The sequence below is a fragment of the Panthera leo genome, chromosome A3 (genome assembly GCF_018350215.1).
Source record: "Panthera leo isolate Ple1 chromosome A3, P.leo_Ple1_pat1.1, whole genome shotgun sequence".
Lineage (NCBI taxonomy): Eukaryota > Metazoa > Chordata > Mammalia > Carnivora > Felidae > Panthera > Panthera leo.
The window spans coordinates 64,578,177-64,597,234 of record NC_056681.1 but is presented as its reverse complement, the minus strand read 5'-3'; the positions used below and the strand labels follow the sequence as shown (position 1 = coordinate 64,597,234).

The 19,058-nt window shown below is 53.1% G+C and overlaps 1 protein-coding gene and 1 long non-coding RNA gene across 3 annotated transcripts; one reads left to right on the top strand and one right to left on the bottom strand.

Moving 5' to 3' along the window:
* Window positions 1-6,231: 6,231 nt before the first annotated feature.
* On the bottom strand, window positions 6,232-10,195 carry LOC122216003. The gene is made up of 3 exons (XR_006200645.1): window positions 10,072-10,195; window positions 9,632-9,726; window positions 6,232-6,600 (listed from the first exon to the last, which is right to left on the bottom strand). It is a non-coding gene; the product is annotated as an uncharacterized LOC122216003 (long non-coding RNA).
* Window positions 10,196-14,725: 4,530 nt separating this feature from the next.
* On the top strand, window positions 14,726-18,512 carry SIX2 (SIX homeobox 2). Of its 2 annotated transcripts, none has more exons than XM_042932173.1 (2): window positions 14,726-15,290; window positions 17,443-18,512. In XM_042932173.1, the coding sequence occupies exons 1-2, from the start codon at window positions 14,731-14,733 to the stop codon at window positions 17,771-17,773; spliced, it is 891 nt and encodes a 296-aa protein (XP_042788107.1). In that variant the 5' UTR covers window positions 14,726-14,730; the 3' UTR covers window positions 17,774-18,512. The 2 variants fall into 2 exon arrangements, with proteins under 2 accessions (XP_042788107.1, XP_042788106.1); XM_042932172.1 differs by having other exon boundaries at window positions 14,726-15,296.
* The last annotated feature ends 546 nt before the right edge of the window (window positions 18,513-19,058 follow it).

Here is a 19,058-nt window from a genome sequence, read left to right as displayed (position 1 = left end):
TCTCAACCTATGTGCCCCGTTTTGTTTTGTTTTCCATAGCTTTACACAGCTTGGTTCTGTTGCCCAACTAGCCCATTAACTCCTAGATGACAGAATGGTGTCCTCCTCTCTTCTTCCCCCAATACAGCCTGGCACAGAGTCAGACATAGGGTAGAAGTGCCTTAAATACACCTTAGCCTGATACTTTGGGAAAATAAGTGTATTTGTTTCATTGACCAGAATGGGATGAGATCGAATTGAGTTGAATTGCTGGTGGGCATCGTCAGTATTGTCAATGTCTCAGATTAAATACGAGCTGGAAAAAAAAAATCTAGTAGAAACTACAGATTCCTTAAGAACAGCCCTATCCCCAGCCACATCCCAAATAGCCACAAAGTCTGTAACACGTTGAGCATCCGAATTTTCCCAATGAGAAGCACACCTGTTATTCAGAAGGAGAAAACCTCAATAATTGAATGTATTTACATTTTCTTAGTTTTAGCTTCTACCCCTTACCAGATGAGTCTCCTTCCCCTAAACCCCAAAAGTTATGACTAAACTCATGGGGAGAACGGGCTTGGGATGACCCAGAGGTATATTCACCAACCCATTGAGGGTGAAATGGCCCCCATGACTTCAGGAGTAATTTTCTCATGTGAGTACAAATGTGTGTATTCATCATTCCCTATGAATATAAGTACACAGGTCTTTGTGTGTATCCTCATGTGTATGTGTGGGGACAGGTATTTGCCTATATATACATTTATTTATATATGTGTGTGTATACATTCCTGTTTGTTTCCGTGTGTGTGTGTGTGTGTGTGTGTGTGTGTGTGCGTGTCTCCACATACCCTTGGAACAAGACCCTAAATTAAAGTCTTTCTAAGACTCCAAAATGGATCACTCAATAATCTTGTGGGCTTAATTTAAGACTTCCCCATGAGGAAATCTCGTTTTATGAAATGCTCATGGATTTCACGGTCTGAATCTGTTCTTCATCTGTGCCAATCTCTTCATGGGGCCTTTTCCCCGGGTCTGCCCTCGTCCCGGCTCTGGCTCCAGCCCTCCTCCTCTTTGCAACAGTCTCAGCTTAAGACAAGGAACCCTTACCCACCCGTATCACACCTTGCATCCATGTTAGACTATTTTTGTTCACTCTTTAGTGCTAACTTATTGCTGAAAACGATATATTTTTATTGTATGCCTTATGTAGTGAGTGCACGTCCTTTGAGGAGGAATGTGTTTGCTGGTAGTGCAATCTGCTGAGAATCAAGTGTCCTCATAGGCCTCTGTAAGTATTTATCAAATGCCAGAAGTATGAAGGAAGAGGAGGCTTGAGTGTCACAGCCATAGGTGGAGACGATTGTGTTCATAGCTCATCGCAGACCCACTCAGAGAAGAACCTGAACTTCCGGGGTCAATGCTCGGTCAATGTGCCCGGTATGGCTGGGAATATATACTCAACAGTATGTGATTTCTTGCCCTATGTACCTCCCTGGGTGTGTACATATGTCTGTGTGTGGGGCGGGGGGTATGCGTGTGATGGGCAACACCCCATGATGTCTGGGTTTTCAAATACTCCCAGGGTCTGGATATTGACTTTGGCCAACATGGATTAAATGTGGAGAAAATTCAGCTTATGGACTCTAAAATAGTGAGTCCTATGTGGTCAGAAGCTCAAAGGAGCACTTTCAAAAACCCAGATCATGCCGGCTCTCGTGGGGGATCCAGCATTTATTTCCAGCCACCTGCTGGGACAGGGTGAAGGGTCTTTGGGATGCTGTACATGATAGGCTAGATATTAAAAAAGGAGGGTGTGGCAGAAATGGAGGAGAGGATGACTCAGAAATATTTGTTTGCAACTATAGCCCTTACATCCATTTTGCAAGCTCCTCTTAGGCAGCATTAATTCTGGACGAACAAACTTGTAACAACACTGAGAGTTTACCAAATGGTTCATGGATAGAGTTACATTTAGCCTTCACAATAACCTCATGAGGCAGCTGTTCATATGAACCCATTTGCAGAAGAAGAATGAAATATTGTCCTAATTTAGGCAGTCCCAAGGAAGCCTTGAGCCACCATGGCATGGACCAGGGAAAAGAATACAGCTCCCTTAAGGGTGGGGAATTGTCCCAGCTGGGTTGTGGCCCATGGTGGACAGCATGTAGGCAATGTCTGCGGTACAGTGGGTACTGGGGCACTTAGGATGGATTCCCCACGACTATGTGAGCCGAGGAGCTCTAGTCTAGGGGGTGGCAGGAATTGGGGAAAGTACTATCCAAAGCCAGATAGAGGGCAGCTCAGAGTTCCAGAGGCTAAGATCTATCAGAGTTACTCCAGCCAGTGGCTGTGGATGTGGGCACAGTGTCTGCCTGCCCCCCTTAAGGTGAGAACGCAGATATTAAGGGCCAAGGCAGGGAGGCTGGGGTTTAGGACAGGTATTCAGATCCAAGAGAAAATTGGATTGCTAAGAGGAAAGCCAAATGATCAATTATCAATTGCTGTGTAGCAACCACTCCAAAACTTAGTGGCTTAAAACAACAGCAATCATTTATTTTACTCATGAATCTGCGACTGGGACAGGGCTTGGCAGGGATGGCTCATCTCTGCTCCTTGTGTATCAGCTGGGACAATTTGACTAGAGTTGGAAGATCCACTTTCAAGATGGTGCACTGGCATGTTGGCAAATGAGTGCTGGTTGCTGCTTGGAGCTTAGCCAGATCTGGGGCAGGGGAGTGGGGGAGGACTCAGCTCTTTTCCACAGGGGCCTCTCAACAGGGCTTCCTTACAGCTTGGTGGCTTGTTCCAAGAGCTAGTGTCCCAAGAGAATAGGGCAAAAGCTGTATTGCCTTTCCCGACCTAGCCTCAGAAGTCATATGATGTCATTTCTGCCATTATTACAAGCCTATTACAGATTTAAGGGGAAGAAACATAGACCACCACCCTCTTCATACACACACACACACACACACACACACACACACACACCTCAACAAGAAGACTATCAAAGACACAGTAAAAGAAGGGTACATGGGATTGAGATATTGTTGTTGCATTCTTTAGAAAATCAAATCTGCCACACAAAGGTAAATTACTCATACTACTGCCATCATCCCTTTTCAACAAATATTTTTTTGAGAACTTACCATCTGCTAACCGAACCAGAGGAACCAGTCCCTGCTTTCAAGAAGCTCACAGACTGATAGGTAAGATGCAAAGGGGTTATCAAGAAAGCAGGGATAGAAGGAACATACTTCAACATCACAAAGGCCATATATGAAAGACCCACAGCTAATATCATCCTCAATGAGGAAAAACTGAGTTTTTCTCCTAAGGTCAGGAACACTACAGGGATATCCACTCTCACCTCTGTTGTTCAACATAGTACCAGGAGTCCTAGTCTCAGCAATCAGACAACAAAAAGAAATAAAATCCATACAAATTGGCAAGGAAAAAGTCAAACTTTCACTGTTCGCCGATGACACGATACTCTATGTGGAAAACCAAAAAAAAAAAAAAAAAAAAAAAAAACTCCACCAAAAAATTGTTAGAACTGAAACATGAATTCAGCAGAGTCGCAAGATATAAAATCAACATGCAGAAATCTGTTGCATTTCAATACACCAACAATGAAGCAACAGAAAAAGAAATCAAGGAATCGATACCATTTACAATTGCACCAAAAACCATGAGATACCCAGGAATAAACCTAACCAAAAAGGTAAAAGATCTCTATGTTGAAAACTATAGATTGCTAATGAAAGAAATTGAAGAAGACACAAAGAAATGGAAGAATATTCCATGCTTATGGATTGGAAGAACAAATATTGTTAAAATGTCGATACTACCCAAGGTAATCTACAGATTCAGTGCAATCCCTACCAAAATAGCACCAGTATTCTTCACAGAGCTAGAACAAACAATTCTAAAATTTGTATGGAACCAGAAAAGACTCCAACTAGCCAGGGTAATACTGAAAAAGAAAACCAAAGCTCGAGGTTTCACAATTCTGGACTTCAAGCTGTATTAGAAAGCTGTAATCATCAGGCAGCATGGTACTGGCACAAAAACAGACACATAGATCAATGCAACAGAATAGAGAACCCAAAAATGGACCCACAAATGTATGGCCAACTAATCTTTACAAAGCTGGAAAAAACATCCAACGGAAAAAAAGACAGCCTCTTCAGCAAATGGTATTGAGAAAACTGGACAGAGACATGCAGAAGAATGAATCTGGACTACTTTTTTACACCGTACACACACACACACACACACACACACACACACACACACACACACAAAATCAAAATGGATGAAAGACCTAAATGTGAGACAGGAAACCATCAAAATCCTAGAGGAAAACACAGGCAGCAACCTCTTCGACCTCGGCCACAGCAACTTCTTACTAGACATGTCTCCAGAGGCAAGGGACACAAAAGCAAAAATGAACTATTGGGACCTCATCAAGATAAAAAGCTTCTGTACAGTGAAGGAAACAATCAGCAAAACTAAAAGGCAACTAATGGGATGGGAGAAGATATTTGCAAACGACATATCTTTTACATGGCTAGTATCCAAAATCTATAAAGAACTTCTCAGACTCAACATCTCAGAAACAAATAATCCAGTGAAGAAATGGGCAAAAGACATGAATAGCCACTTTTCCAAAGAAGACATCCAGATGGCCAACCGACACATGAAAAAATGCTCAACATCCCTCATCATCAGGGAGATACAAATCAAAACCACAATGAGATACCACCTCACACCTGCCAGAATGGCTGACATTAACAACTGAGGCAACAACAGATTTTGGCGAAGATGCAGAGAGGATCTCTTTTGCACTGCTGGTGGGAATGCAAACTGATGAGCCACTCTGGAAAACAGTATGGAGGTTCCTCAAAAAATTAAAAATAGAACTACCCTATGGCCCACAATTGCACTACTAGATATTTATCCAAGGGATACGGGTATGCTGTTTCGAAGGGATGTAGACACCCCAATGTTTGTAGCAGCACTATCAACAATAGCCAAAGTATGAAAAGATCCCAAATATCCATTGACTGATGAACGGATTAAGAAGATACGTTATGTATATACAATGGAATACCACCCGGTGATGAAAAAGAATAAAATCTTGCCATTTGCGACCACGTGGATGAAACTAGAGTGTATTAGGCTAAGTGAATAAGTCAGTCAGAGAAAGACAAATACCATATAATTTCACTCATGTGGAATTTAAGAAACAAAACAGATGAACATAGGGGAAGGGAAGGAAAAATAAAATAAGATAAAAACAGAGAGGGAGGCAAACCATAAGAAACTCTTCAATATAGGGGACAAACTGAGGGTTGCTGGAGGGGCGGTGGGTGGGTGGGGGCATGAGCTAAACGGGGGATGGGCATTAAGGAGGGCACTTGTCGGGATGAGCACTGGGTGTTATATGTAAGTGAGGAATCACTGGATTCTACTCCTAAAGCCAATACTACACTGTATGTTAACTAACTTGAATCCAAATAAAAATAAAAAAAAAAAAAAAGAGGGGTGCCTGGGTGGCTCAGTTGGTTAAGCGTCCGACTTCGGCTCAGGTCATGATCTCACGGTCCGTGAGTTCAAGCCCCGCATCGGGCTCTGTGCTGACAGCTCAGAGCCTGGAGCCTGTTTCAGATTCTGTGTCTCCCTCTCTCTCTCTCTGCCCATCCCCTATTCATGCTCTGTCCCTCTCTGTCTCAAAAATAAATAAACGTTAAAAAAATTAAAAAAAAAAAAAAGAAATCAAGGGGTTATGGTACCATGAGATGGTGTAATGGTGGGAATGAGTATAGGAAGGTGACGTGGGGACTGGAACAGGGCCGCAGCCCCAACCTGGGGGAGGAAGAGTGTCAGGAAAGTTTTCCAGAGAAAGTAACATCTCATCTGAGTCCTGAAAAATAAGGGGTGTGGGAATGAGGGAGAGGTTTCCAGGGAGAGGCAACAGCACATACAAAGATCCACAGGAGGGAAAGATACCCCTCAGCTTTGCTGCAGTGACAAACAACCCCCAAATCTCAGAGGTTTACAGCCACGCACATTATTTCTCGCTCATATTAAATGCAGGCTGCAGGCCAGCTGTGACTGTGCTTTGAGCTGGGGCTCCGCTCCATCTTCTCTTTCATCCTGTAACACAAGCTGGAGTGACACCTGTCTGGGGGCATGAGAGCAAAAGAAGAAAGAGTCCTGGTAGCAACGTACAATGTCTCTAAAAGCTTCTGTTCATCCACTCGCATTTATTAGTCGACCCTGTCATGTGGCCAAGCCCAGGGCCAATGAGGCAGGGACATAGGCTTCTCCCGTAAAGGAATAAGTGGGTGGTGATGAATATGTATGACCGGAGTGGAAGAGCCCATGGAGATCACTCGGGATGGCTGAAGCCGGGAGGAAGCAGTGGGCAGCTGGATATATGCGCAAAGTCCGATGACAAAGGACCTCAGAAACCATGCTAAAGCGTCTAAATTTCATCCTGAGGTTAACAGGTGCCATTAGAGGAATGTAAACACGGAGTGGCACAATCATATCTGTGCTCTAAATTGGTGGCTCTGGCTGATTCTTGATAGAAGGGTTAGAAAAGGCATCACACTGGGGAGTGGGGAGAAAGGAAACAATATTTGTTTAGTGCCTTTTATGTGCCGGGCACCAAGCCTCCACATTCCATAGAAGACTAGAATAGTAGCCCACCCATCACCTCATTCTTCCATGTCTGGACTCACAGTCTCTGCAGATCAGGCACTGGGCCATACAGTCCCTCCCCGCCCTCCCCCACGCAACATCACCAACTGGAGTGGGAATCACCTGACCAAAGATGAGCCTAAGATTCTCCACCCCCCTCCATCCTTCTGTCTTCCTCTTCCTCTCCTCCTGTCCTTTCCCTCTCCCTCCCTCTATCCCCTGAGTTCTGAAGGGGGGGGGGGGGGCGGTGGGCAGAGATTTCAGAGTGCCTCCCGAGTGGCTGAACGAGGGACTCAATGAAAAACGAGGGAAGTATTAAAAGGAGTAGCAACAGGGAAAGCTTCTCTTCAGAGAGAAAACAAGGATGCTCAGATGGGAGCGGAGGAGAGATGACTCTGCCATCGGGAGGGAGGAAAAGCCTTGATTTCTAACTACTGTCCAGTTTCTGGTTCCATCCCTATTAAGGACAATGGGGTTCCCTGCCCTTGAATCCATGTGCTACCCCTGAATCCTTACAATAAATTTATTCTTTTGTTTATTCTATTAGTCCGAGTGGATTTCTGTGATTTGTACCTCAAAGTACCTTGCCTAAGATATTTTAATTCTCTGAGTCCCCCTAAGTTCACCCCAGGCATAATGGGGCCATGAATCCATCCAGACTTTACCAGCTTGGGACCACGGCTGCTGTACGGCCTGCCCTGGTCACAGTGGGCTCCTGCCCGGCAGGGGCTCACAAAGACCGAAGCTCACGAGCCCCAGGGTCCGGTGGTTGAAACCTCAGGAGGGCAGAGATGGCTTTTCCTAGAACCTAGAGCCATCTTCCTGACACCTGCAATGAACTCTCAACCACTGGGAGCTGGAAGTGCCCAGGGAGTGGAACTTGGAGTGGAAAGGACTGGGGGTAGGTGGGGAGAGCTTACTGGTAAAGCTGCCCCAGTGAAGTGGGTCAAAGCCAAATGGCGGGAGGAAAGAACTCAGGTTTTCCATAGCTGCTGGACTTGTACTTAACCTCTCAGAGCCTCAGGGTCACCACCTGTAAAATGGAGCTGTAGGTGGGCCTGGTGCATGGAAGAATCATGAGATTATGTGAGATACCACAGTGCCCGGCATATAATAGCCATTCAGCAAATTCTTCCTATTATTATTATCCTATTATCTTGCTATTATAGAGGAACTAAGGGCAGTAAGGCTTATGGTTTATAGTATGGGTTTTGGCATCAAGGACTGAAACTTCAGAGGCTTTTTTTTACCAGCCGCATGGCTGCATTGGTCGAGTTGCTTAACCTCTGAGCCTGTCTCCTCCTCTGTAAATGCTGATAATACCCATTTTATAGGGTTATTGGGAACCAGAGGTTGCATTAACTTTATCCCTAATCCCAAATGCAACTGTATTCAATTCAACAAGAATTTGTTGAATGCTTACTGTGTGCCAAGCACCGGGTCATTATTCTCATTTTACAAATGAGCAAAATAGGCTCCAAGATTGAGTAATTTACTGAGGTGGTGGGTCTGGACCAAGGGCTCAGGCCTGTCTGATGACAAAGCCTGTGCCCACTGCCCTACTCACCCTGCTTTCCCCAAATGTGAGCATTTACTAACAGTGCAACTATACTAGAATGATTGGAACAGAGACGGCAACTGCCAAAGGGCCCACCACACCTGTCATCACAAACCCGAATGCCACAGTGCTACCAGAGGACATCTATTTGAGGCTGACATTGACCTGGTCCCTCTGCAGCAGCCTCGCGCACAGGTTGTCCTAAGCTATGTGCCCTCCCCAGCAGGGCTGTATCTTGTTTCTACCTACTTTAGCAGAGCATTTGCACAGCACTGTGCATAAATTAATTAGCACACATTCTTCTATAAGAAACAGCCCCTGGATTTTAGCCTTAATTCACAGAGACAACAAAATAAAGTATTGGATTTCCAAGTTAAGAACAATCTGACTTTTTTCAGGTTCCCTTTCAAGAAATGCAGAACTTGATGGAAAACCGTGTGTGACTGCTTTCAATGGCTGGGTGAGAGTGCCCTCTTGCTCAGGTGCTACCCAAATCAGGAGAGCCAAGAGCAGGCACCAGCCAGGGGGAGGGGCTATCACTGATGAGCGGGACTGATGCATTGTAATTAATGCTAATAAAAATAGATACTGCAGGAGAGAGTAGTGCCAAGCCAGGAATCCCTACTCCCGGATAGAATTTCTCACAGGTAATGGAAAGAAGAAGAAGGAAAAAAAAAAAAAAGTCACTTCTTATAGGAAACCTGATCTACACGTTGCCTACAGAGGATTTTTGTAAAGTAACTAAGGAAATGCAACTAAAGACAGCAGCCCCAGAAAAATTAGACTAACTCTGCGTTGAAAACTTTCTTTCCTGCAACCCAAGGGAACCTGGTAACGCCATAGGCAGTCAGATAACACTCAGAATTTCTAAGAGCAGCGCGTTTAGTCTGCAGCTTCTATGCAGCTCTAAGGGGACTCCAACACCCAGTGCTTCTGGTTGGAGGAAGCCGACACAACGCTGAGACTTCCCCTACGAAGAAGAGGAGAGCTAGGAGGGAAGACCGGGAGAGAGGGGGAGGAAAGGGGCCATTTTCCTATTGGCCTGGTACTTCGCAGTTGCTGCTGTCAGTCAAATCCCACTGGTCATTCTGCCGTCCATTCAAACATTCCCCAGGCGCCCACGGTGTGCAAGGCAGATCCAGATTCTCCGGGAGGGGGCGATGGGATAAAAGGGTGAAACGCTGGTATCTGTGCCCCAAGGATGGTGTGATCAGACCATGGCAACCTAGTGCGCCTCCGAGGGAGCGCGCCCCACTTCTAGTGGCCTCTCTGGCAGCGCAAACGTCCGGTTAGTGGTGGGGGAAGTGGGTAGGGAGGAACCAGCGGGCCTTCCCGGCGCCCTCTGGCTGGTCCACTAGAGGCCTGGGGGGAACTGCGACTCACCCAACGACCTGGACTCTGAGACCTGCCGCTTGGGGGCGCTCGCGGGCAGACCCTGCCGAAGGCACGTTTAGGGACGAAAAGGACCTCTGAGGCTCCTACGAAAAGAAAAATACCAAAAAGAAAAACCGGGCGGCGGATTCAGGCGGCTTCCTGAACCCAAAGCCGAGAGTCTGACCGCCTCCCCCGGATGCCCGGCCCGCCGTGCCCGCGCCCCAACCTCTCCCCAGGCAAAGGGGCCCGGCGTCCCCTGCCAGCCCGGGAGGGAGCGTGGCGCGGGCAGGAAGGGACCCCAGCACTGAGCCGTGACCGCGGGCGGGGACAGCAGGGCCGGGCGTCGTCGGACCGCGGGCAGCGCCCCTGGCCTGGGTACCCGCCTCGGGTCCCGCTTGGTCCCCGCTCGGTCCCGGCGCCTCCGCGGGCCGAGTCACCGGTTTACCGACCTCCAAACCGGCCCCGAGCCCTAGTTCTCGCTCTTTCGTTTGAACAAGAGCCCCTGTGAGCCCGTGCGACCTCCAACCCGTTGTCTCCGGAGGGCCCTCTAGACTGCCCCGTGGGTCCTGAGCAAAAGCCCCAGAGAAGGACGGTGCTACCCCAGCCTTTGTGACCGTGCAGGCATGTGCGGCGCCGGCGACGCCCGGAGTCGCGTCGTTACGGGACGGCTGCGGCCGGGATCCCAGTGCCCGAAACCTTGCCCTGGCTGGGGGCGCCGTGGGGACCACTTTCTGAAATGGAGATTCACCTGAGCGGAATGCCTGCGCCTTGACTGCCCCCAAACGCTGGGCAACACAGACCGCCATGGGGTGCTGGGTTTTGCCAATACCCCCTCGGGTCCGCGAGGCAGCCACGCAGCCTGACGGGGCGAAGGGCCCGGCGGCTGCGGCGGCGGGGAGGCGCCCGGAGTCTCAGCGCACACCAGCCCTGCTCCGCTAGCCCGCTTTCAACGAAACTGGCCTCCGAGGCCCGAGCCAGAGGCCGGGTCTCTCAGCGAGTTTGCTGCGGGAACAGCGGGCTCTGGGATTGCGGACGCCCGCTACAGTCCCCCCAGCCACCCCGGGGAGGCGACGCCCCAGAACCCAACCCGGTGCGAGCTGCGGGGAGGGCCTGAGGCGGCAGGGCCAGGGCCAAACTCTGCCCAGGGGATTCCTGCAGCCTTTAAAGCCTGGAAAAAAAAATAAATAAATAAAGATTAAAAACAAAACAAAACAAAGCTTCTGGTCTTCTGGTTTTGCATGGAGCCCCCCCCCCCACCACCGTCCCCTCCTCTGCTGGTGGAAATAGCCTACAAGCAGCTGCTCCTTAGATCACCCTCTTCTTTCCAAATTGGCCTCAACCCAAAGTCAGAGAAGCCCTTTGGGGGCTGGTGCGGCTGCTTTCTCCCTTTCCCAAAAGTTCTGCTAGTGGGTAATGTACTGGCCCTGGGCTGGGTCATCTGTGGGGGCCCAAGGGCTTTGTGCTGGGGAGCTTCCAGCCCAACTCCAGACATAAAGGCCCCAGACTGTCCCTGACCAAGAGTCAGGGGCAAAGGCATTCTGTCAGAGTGAGCTCATTGGAGCACACCCATCCACCTGTGCTGCTGCCTTCCAGACAGTCCCATCCCAGGGGACTGCCAGCACACTTTGGAGGTCAAAGGAGACATTTCAGTGAGTCCCAAATTTCCACGTGTCTGCTAAAGTTTTCTCCTTCCCAGCCATGGAGCTTCTCCTATTTGTGCTTGAAGAGATGGCAAATGCAGGCCTCCCCAGCATGTCTCAGGGAAAGAAAGAATATGGGATTGGGTAGATTGGGATAGGTTAGACCCAAGGCTTCTCCAGCAGCTGCTTTGAGCACTGGCACCGGGGGCTAGGATTGCCTTAAGGTCAGGCTGGCAAATCCTCCCCCAGTCAGCTCCCCCGTGCTCTGTCCTGTAGCAAAGCCTTCCAGGGAGGGGGCTGGACAAGAAGGGCCTTCAGATTGTGAAGAGAGCCCAGCTAAGCTTGGAACCCTTTTAGGGCAGGCCCTCAGCTGTCCCTGCCGGCAAGAGGTTCTAGCTCAGACCTGTGAGAACTGGGTTTCTACAAACATGGGAGGAAGGGGAGAGTTGGTGGCATATGGACACACACCCATACATTGGGTGATGGTGTTCCAGGTTTTCTGTGCTTGCTCTGTGATGGCTTTTTACATGGCACGCATGATATTATCCAGGTCGGCATCTGTTCTCTTGGCAGGGGTGACTCTTGGGTTTGGCAGCCAGGGGCCCCAAAGAGGGCAAAGCTGGAAAGAACAGTGAGTCTGAAGTTCCAGAAAATCTGCCTTAGCTAAACACGGCAGGACCCAGTCCTGGAGAAAGTTCAGTCTTGAAGCTCCCAAGAGTCCAGGGAGGGGGACATTCATAGTGGAAGCTGCGGCTGAGGATGCTAAGGTTACCCGCTTTTTCAAAGTTAAGATTCTCAGACCCGCCCCCCAGCTCAGAATCAGCGGGGATGTGAAAGATCATGCAAGCCCCATCTAAGAGTGGGAGAAGGTGAGGTAGAGCAGACCATAAACTGGTCCAAAGTCTTACACCAGGAACTTACTGTCCAGTCCCACTCACTGGCACCAGACCATGGTGCTCCCCCACAGCCCCAGCCTGTCCTTGCCAAGAGGTAGGATGGCCATGGTGAGAGCTGGGACCAGCCTGCTGTCATTAACCTTGTGGCTGAAGATGAGGTCTTAGAAAGAGTAGGTTGCCCATTCTTGGGGGTCAGCAAGGTAGACTCTGAACGTTAGTGAGGCCAGGGGTAAATATTTCCCCCATGTCTCCCAGAGTCCTCTGAGACCGACTTTTGCGTGAACCTTGTGTGGCAGGACGCAGGACTCCGCATAGGGTGGCCTGGATGCAGCAGGCCCCCTCCCAGACAACAGACACAGCCTCTGAAGATGCCACCTGGATTTCTGCAGGGAACTGTCCCTGGCACTGGCTTGGAACCTACTTTGACAGCCCTGGTCTCAACACACACAGGAGGAGGCGGGAGGGGCCTCCAAAAACAGGCCTTAGGGCGAGTCCCAGGGTTCCACTTTTTCATGTCTGCAACTCCCCCAGAAGACTTCTAGAATACTAGAGGAGGAGGAAACTTTTGGAAATCTTGCTAAGGAAATGAACACTTACAGAAATAAACACAAGCTTTTCTCATAGACACCAAGCAAAGCAAAAACTTGAACCCAGGGTTCTACCGTCTCCCATCCGGTGCTCCTAACACAAACTGCAGAGAAAATGTAAAAGGGTGGGAAGGAAAAGAGATGTGGCCTAGACACCAGTTCCACAGTTCCACGCTGAGGGCAGAGCCCAGGCTCGGTACTGGCTTGGGTCCTGGAACTGGGAGCAGGGTTGACTCCAGCCTCCAACAGCTCAGAGCAAAGAAGGGAAACGGAAGTGGAAAGGACCAGTCCGGGAAGAAGCTAAGCCCCGGGCTTTTTCAAAACCGTAGGAACAGCAGCAACACCGCCCCCCTTCTACCCCCAGATCCTCCACCTACTCCCCCTGCCCTCCTCCCAGAGAACCAGCACCACGTGTTCCCACACGCGCCCTTGCAAAGACGCACACACACAAAAAAACAGGATCCCCCTTTTATCACCCTTATTCCGGAGCTCAGTGATCTGGTTCCCAGGCTGGAAGTGCCCGGAGCCGAGTCTGAGCTCAGAGGCCGGAGAAGGGGTGGGTCTTACTCCCACTCCGGCTTCCCCGACCACCCACGGGGTTAGCGCCACGATCGGCCTAGACTCCTTGCCCTCGCCTCCCCGTGGGCCGACTGCCCGAGCTGCAGATAGGAGTCAATTTCCGTAGAGGCCCCATGTTAGTGCCTGGCGCTTCCCGTGGGGCCGTGGGACCCGTGGGGTTAAGTGTGAGTCCCCGCCTGGCGAAGAGCAGAGAGCGCCGAGCTGGGGCGGTACCGACCTCAGGGCAGCCGGCCGGGTTAGGAGAGAGAGAGGGAAGGCGGGATCCTCCAAGAAGTTGATTCTCAGGCGTCCGCCTGCGGCCACTGCCAAATCTTCTCCACTTCTGCCTCCTACTCCCTCCCCCTTTCCCTCGAAGACCGCCCAAGTCCGGAGTTCCTAGGATGGGGGCGGGGCGCTGTCCGCAGGAAAAGCCAAATCTTTGAGAGGCGCCCAAGCACGTCCAAACTCTCCCATCCTACTGGCCCGATCCTGGGCAGAATCTATCCCCAACACTGCGGCCCCGGGAGGACGCTGAAGACCCGGAGTGGGGGTAGGGTAGCCGGTAGGGCCTCGTGAAAGCTGCTCAAAATTTCTTCCCCCTCGAGGTACCCTCCACCCCCTTCCTCCCCTTCCTCCCGGCACCCTCTTAAACAGTCCCCCGCCTTCTCCTCTCCCCTCTTCCCTCCCCACCCGGTTCCTCCCCTTTTCTTCTCAGCGCGTCTCCACTCCGCCCCCCCCCCCCCCCGCGTCGGTCCCCTCCCTAGCTCTTTGGGCGTCCGCCCCGTCAATCACCACCGCCGCCGGCCTCTGCCCGGTCCTCTCCGCCTCCCAGGTTCTTGGAGCGCCTCCCGATCCCGTCTCGGGCCGCCCTCCGCTTTGCGCGGAGCCGGGCGATCTGTCAGCGGAGCCGGTCGGGGGGAGCCGCCCGACCCGCCGGGGCTCGGGTTACCAGTGACTGACAGCGTCTCCATGGCGAATAATTTGACTCCGACTATTGTCTGGCGCGGGCAGGCCCCGGGTCAGATAACCAGACCAATCAGGGCGCGGGCCGCCGCGCCTCATGCCCGCTTAGAATAATATTATTAAAAAAGCAGCGAGCGAGCTAGACGGGAGGGAGAGCGAGCGAGAAACGAGCGAGGGAGCGGCGGGCGGGCGCGGAGCATGCGGAGCGGCGCCCCGGGCGGCCCCCGGGCTTGGACGAGGGCGCGGGCGAGGCGCGCAGGCGGCCGGGGCGCAGAGGAGCGCGGGAGCCGCGGCGGGCGCGAGGACGTACTGCAGTGACTCGGAGTTCGCCGGGAGCCAGCGCGGGGCCAGGGGGCCCGCCCCGCCCGCCTCTCGGCCCCGGACGGCCCGGCGGGGAGGCGCCCATGCGGGACGGCGTAGCGCGGTGAGGGCGCGCGCGGGCGGGCGGGGGCACAGCCGGCACCATGTCCATGCTGCCCACCTTCGGCTTCACGCAGGAGCAAGTGGCGTGCGTGTGCGAGGTGCTGCAGCAGGGCGGCAACATCGAGCGGCTGGGCCGCTTCCTGTGGTCGCTGCCCGCCTGCGAGCACCTCCACAAGAATGAAAGCGTGCTCAAAGCCAAGGCGGTGGTGGCCTTCCACCGCGGCAACTTCCGGGAGCTCTACAAGATCCTGGAGAGCCACCAGTTCTCGCCGCACAACCACGCCAAGCTGCAGCAGCTGTGGCTCAAAGCGCACTACATCGAGGCGGAGAAGCTGCGCGGCCGGCCCCTGGGCGCTGTGGGCAAATACCGCGTGCGCCGCAAGTTTCCGCTGCCGCGCTCCATCTGGGACGGCGAGGAGACCAGCTACTGCTTCAAGGAAAAGAGTCGCAGCGTGCTGCGCGAGTGGTACGCGCATAACCCCTACCCCTCACCGCGCGAGAAGCGCGAGCTGGCGGAGGCCACGGGCCTCACCACCACGCAGGTCAGCAACTGGTTTAAGAACCGGCGGCAGCGCGACCGGGCAGCCGAGGCCAAAGAAAGGTACGAGTAAGTAGAACTTCGGCGCCGGCTCCCCGGGGCTCGAGGGAGGGGGTCGCAGGGCGTGTGCTCGCCCCCAGGAGAGGCCTAAACCGGGTGTCCGGTCCCTGCCACGGCCCAGCCGCAGCCTTGTCTGACCCCGCCAGCGCTCAGGTCTTCCGGGAGACCAGGAGGTCAGAACTTTGTCCAAAGCGGGCAAAACGATCGGGAAAGTTGTCAACTAACTCCCTGGTCGCTTGTGAACAGAGTGGAGAAGCAGCGAACTTGGGGGGCAAGGCAAGACGGTGGACCTGGACCCCGTGAAAGGGGGAGCACAGCAGGCAGGGCCTGGTGGTCTTCGGAAGGCCAGAGGGGTCTAGTCGGGACTTTCAGAGTTGCAGATTTCGTTCGGGCTGCCTGTGCGAATTTACCAGGACTTCCCTGAACTTCCTGTTGGTCTTACTCAGCTCTAGGCCAAAGTGTGATGAGGGGTCAGGACTGGGAGTGATACTTTCCTGGTGTGACCTGGATGTGCAGGGGCCTGGGCAAGAATATTACTTGTCTGGATATGGAAGTTGATAGGGAGACTGTTTTATGCCGCGTATAAAGAAGCAAGAGGAGAAGGACGGAAGTGTCCGCTGTAGGAGAGCAGAAGAGAAACGCGTGCCCCTTTTCCTGCCTTGTTGGACCCAGCAGCCCTTCGCTGGCCTGCCAGTCTCTTCGGTCCTCTCCCCACAGGCCCTACCGTCTTTGCGTGGTAGGTCGGTAGGTCTGGGGTGAACTGAGAGCAACAGAAGGGCTGAGAGTTGCTTGTCCTCAAGGAAACCAGGACTTCCTGAACTAGCCTAACAGTTGACCATTAGGCCCTTGTGGCCGCCAGTCCATGGCTCCTCTGAACCCCAAATATGGTGAGGGAAACGGGAGAGAAACCGATTGTGGGCACAAAAATCCAGCCTGCGTGTAGCCGGGTAAGACACCTGGGGTCGGTGGTGCAGGGTGTGCACAGCCCAGAGTAAGTGACTGGGGGGGGGGGGGGGACAGTGATGCTAAACAGTGGAACCAAATATCTGGAAGCGGATGGGGGGGCTTCAGGCTGACCGTGGCCTCCCAGACAATGAGGTTGGCGTATCCACAGTTGCAAGTTCTCAGCTGCCAGCCCTGTGGGAAGTTCCCTTCCAGGAAAACAGAAAGAAAAGGTTTTGGGAAGCCAGTGAAGAGAGAATCTACCCAAGATTTCAAGTCTCCAAATCTGGTTGGGGCTGTCAGTCAAAGGCAGAGCAGAAGGTGGGTTCTCCCTGCCGGGGTCCCCCTCTATCCAGCCTGGCATGCATCCAGACTCCTGAAGAACTGGGTTCTGAGGCCAGGCCCCAGGTAACGGTTGCAGAATCCTTCAGTTTCTGTATGGTGGACAAGTCTAGGCCAGGATTAGCAATTCCTTCCATTCTTTTCCCAAGGGCTGCACCCCAGGCCCCAAGCTTCCAGTCTCCCAGCTGAAGTTTGCACTGTGCCACCAGGGAAACGGAGTCCTACATCCTTAGGGCCTTGTCCTTAGGTCCAGCAAGGACAGCCCTCACAAGACCTCCCAGTGTGGAGCTAGAAAGAAAGGACCCTTAGCTCCAGGAACCTGACCCTCAGCCAGATTTCCCTCAAGCAGAGAAAAGCAATGGGAGGTGAAGGCCTGTGAGATTCCTAACTTCAAATGGGGGCCCTCAGCCTAGGATCTCGGGTCCCTCATTCTCCTGGCCCCCCTTCTACCCAGCAAACCTTGGCTCCAGGAGCCAAGACTCTGAAAATCGGGCATCTCCTTGTTCCCCTCTCCCCCAACCCCCCTGAGCTCTGCTCCTGGGACCCCTCTCCTCTGGGGGAAAAAAATTGTTAGCAACTCAGTGATGGGGGGTGGTGGGCAGAACCTACAGAGAGCAGAGAAGATATTCAAGAGGTTAAGAACAGGAGAGGTGGGGAGATAGAGACGATAGAGGAAAGGACTAGAGAGAAATCGGGTTTTGAGAGATTAAGAGAACTGGCCGAAAGAACGAAAGCCCCAGGCCAGGCGGGGAAAATGATAGAAACCGAAAACACCCGCAGGCAGCGCCTGGCGGCTCTGGCTCCGGGTGACACGGCGCAGAGCGGCCTCGGTTTCCCCCCTGACCCGGCTGCTTTGCTCCTGCACTTGCAGGGAGAACAGCGAGAACGCCAACTCCAACAGCCACAACCCGCTGGCTGCGACGCTGAACGGCAGCGGCAAGTCGGTGCTAGGCAGCTCGGAGGACGAGAAAACGCCGTCGGGGACGCCAGACCACTCGTCGTCCAGCCCCGCGCTGCTGCTCAGCCCGCCGCCGCCCCCCGGGCTGCCGTCCCTGCACAGCCTGGGCCACCCTCCGGGCCCCAGCGCGGTGCCGGTGCCCGTGCCGGGCGGAGGCGGCGCGGACCCGCTGCAGCACCACCATGGCCTGCAGGACTCCATCCTCAACCCCATGTCGGCCAACCTCGTGGACCTGGGGTCCTAGAGCCCCACCTGCCTCGACGTGCTCGCCTCGCCGGCTTGTCGCCGGGGACCTGAGAGACGGTGTCAGAGGGCGCCCTGCGGCCGGCGGGCCCCACCGGGTACTGAAAGACCCGCGCGCTGAGCGGGCAGAACCGCCGGCCCAGGCAGGGTGGATGGCTCTTTGGTTTGGCCTTTGTCCGGGATTTATTTTCAACAAGTTGCCTCGGAGGTCGTTTGGAGGCCTGGGACCTGGGCTTGAACCAGGGAAGGGAATAAATTATACACCATGCTCACACTCTCTCCCTACCTTCTCACGGCTTCCTTGCTCTTCCCTTCCCTTCCCTTCCCTGCTCTTATTTCCAGGTCCTTTTCCTTCCCTCTCTCTGGTCCTTTCCCCCTTTCCCTGCCCCTCTCTCTATATTTCTGGCTTGTCAATTCTCGCTAAGTTTCCGTTTCTTTTTTTCTCCGTTTTTCCGGTTCTCCTCTCGCCAGCCTCTCGCACTCCTGGCCCCTGGGTCCGTATCCCTCAGCCTCTCTCCTCCTGCCTGGACGTCTGTTTGCGCCCTCCTCCCCCACTGCCCTGGCCTGGAAGTAGGAGGGGGAAGAGCAGAAGAACCCGGCCTTCTCCGGAGGCCCTCCGCGGGGTTCGGCGTGTCGCAGGTGTCCGCTGTGCGCCTAGTAACTTAAGTGAAAGAGAAAGGACCAAGGCGCGGAGGCCTCTGCACGCGCCCTTGCCGCTTGCCTCTCTCTCTCTCTCTCTCTCTCTCTCTCTCTCTCTCTCTCTCCCCTCCCCATGAGGCCCGCCACCCTCTCCCCTCTTCCTCCCGGACTGTGGCCACAGTGCCCCTGGCAGAGTGCGCCTCCCGAGCCGCGGACTTGCCGTCTCCCTGTTACGCCCTCATGTGAATGTTCTTCGGGAAATATTTCTGCTTTTATTTTATAATAAAATTAGAAATCATAAATATATATATGGATCTATACCATGAGGCCCACGAGCCGGGAGTGCAGCAGTGTCTGATTTCCCTACAGGGACTCGACACCCTGGGGGGACCGCTCTGGGCAGCGGTGTCCCATGAGCCCCAGGAACCGGGAGCCGCCTTCCCACATACACGATGTGTATCAGCCCTCAGGTGAAGGGACTGAAAACTGAAACCCGCGTCCCCCGCCCCCAAAGATCACTGTCCCTCCTCTGGTCTGGAAGGCTCCCTGTAAAAGCGGGGAGGGGGTGGCCTGCTCCTCTCGGGGTCTCTTCTCCTTCCGCCAGCGGAGCAGGGCCCTCACCCTCCTTTTTCTTCATTTTGGGGATG

Coding starts and splice junctions, on each gene's coding strand:
- SIX2 (XM_042932172.1), top strand. CDS start 14,731: ATGTCCATGCTGCCCACCTTCGGCTTCACGCAGGAGCAAGTGGCGTGC. Junction 15,297..17,442: donor GAGGCCAAAGAAAGGTACGA/GTAAGTAGAACT, acceptor CTGCACTTGCAG/GGAGAACAGCGAGAACGCCA.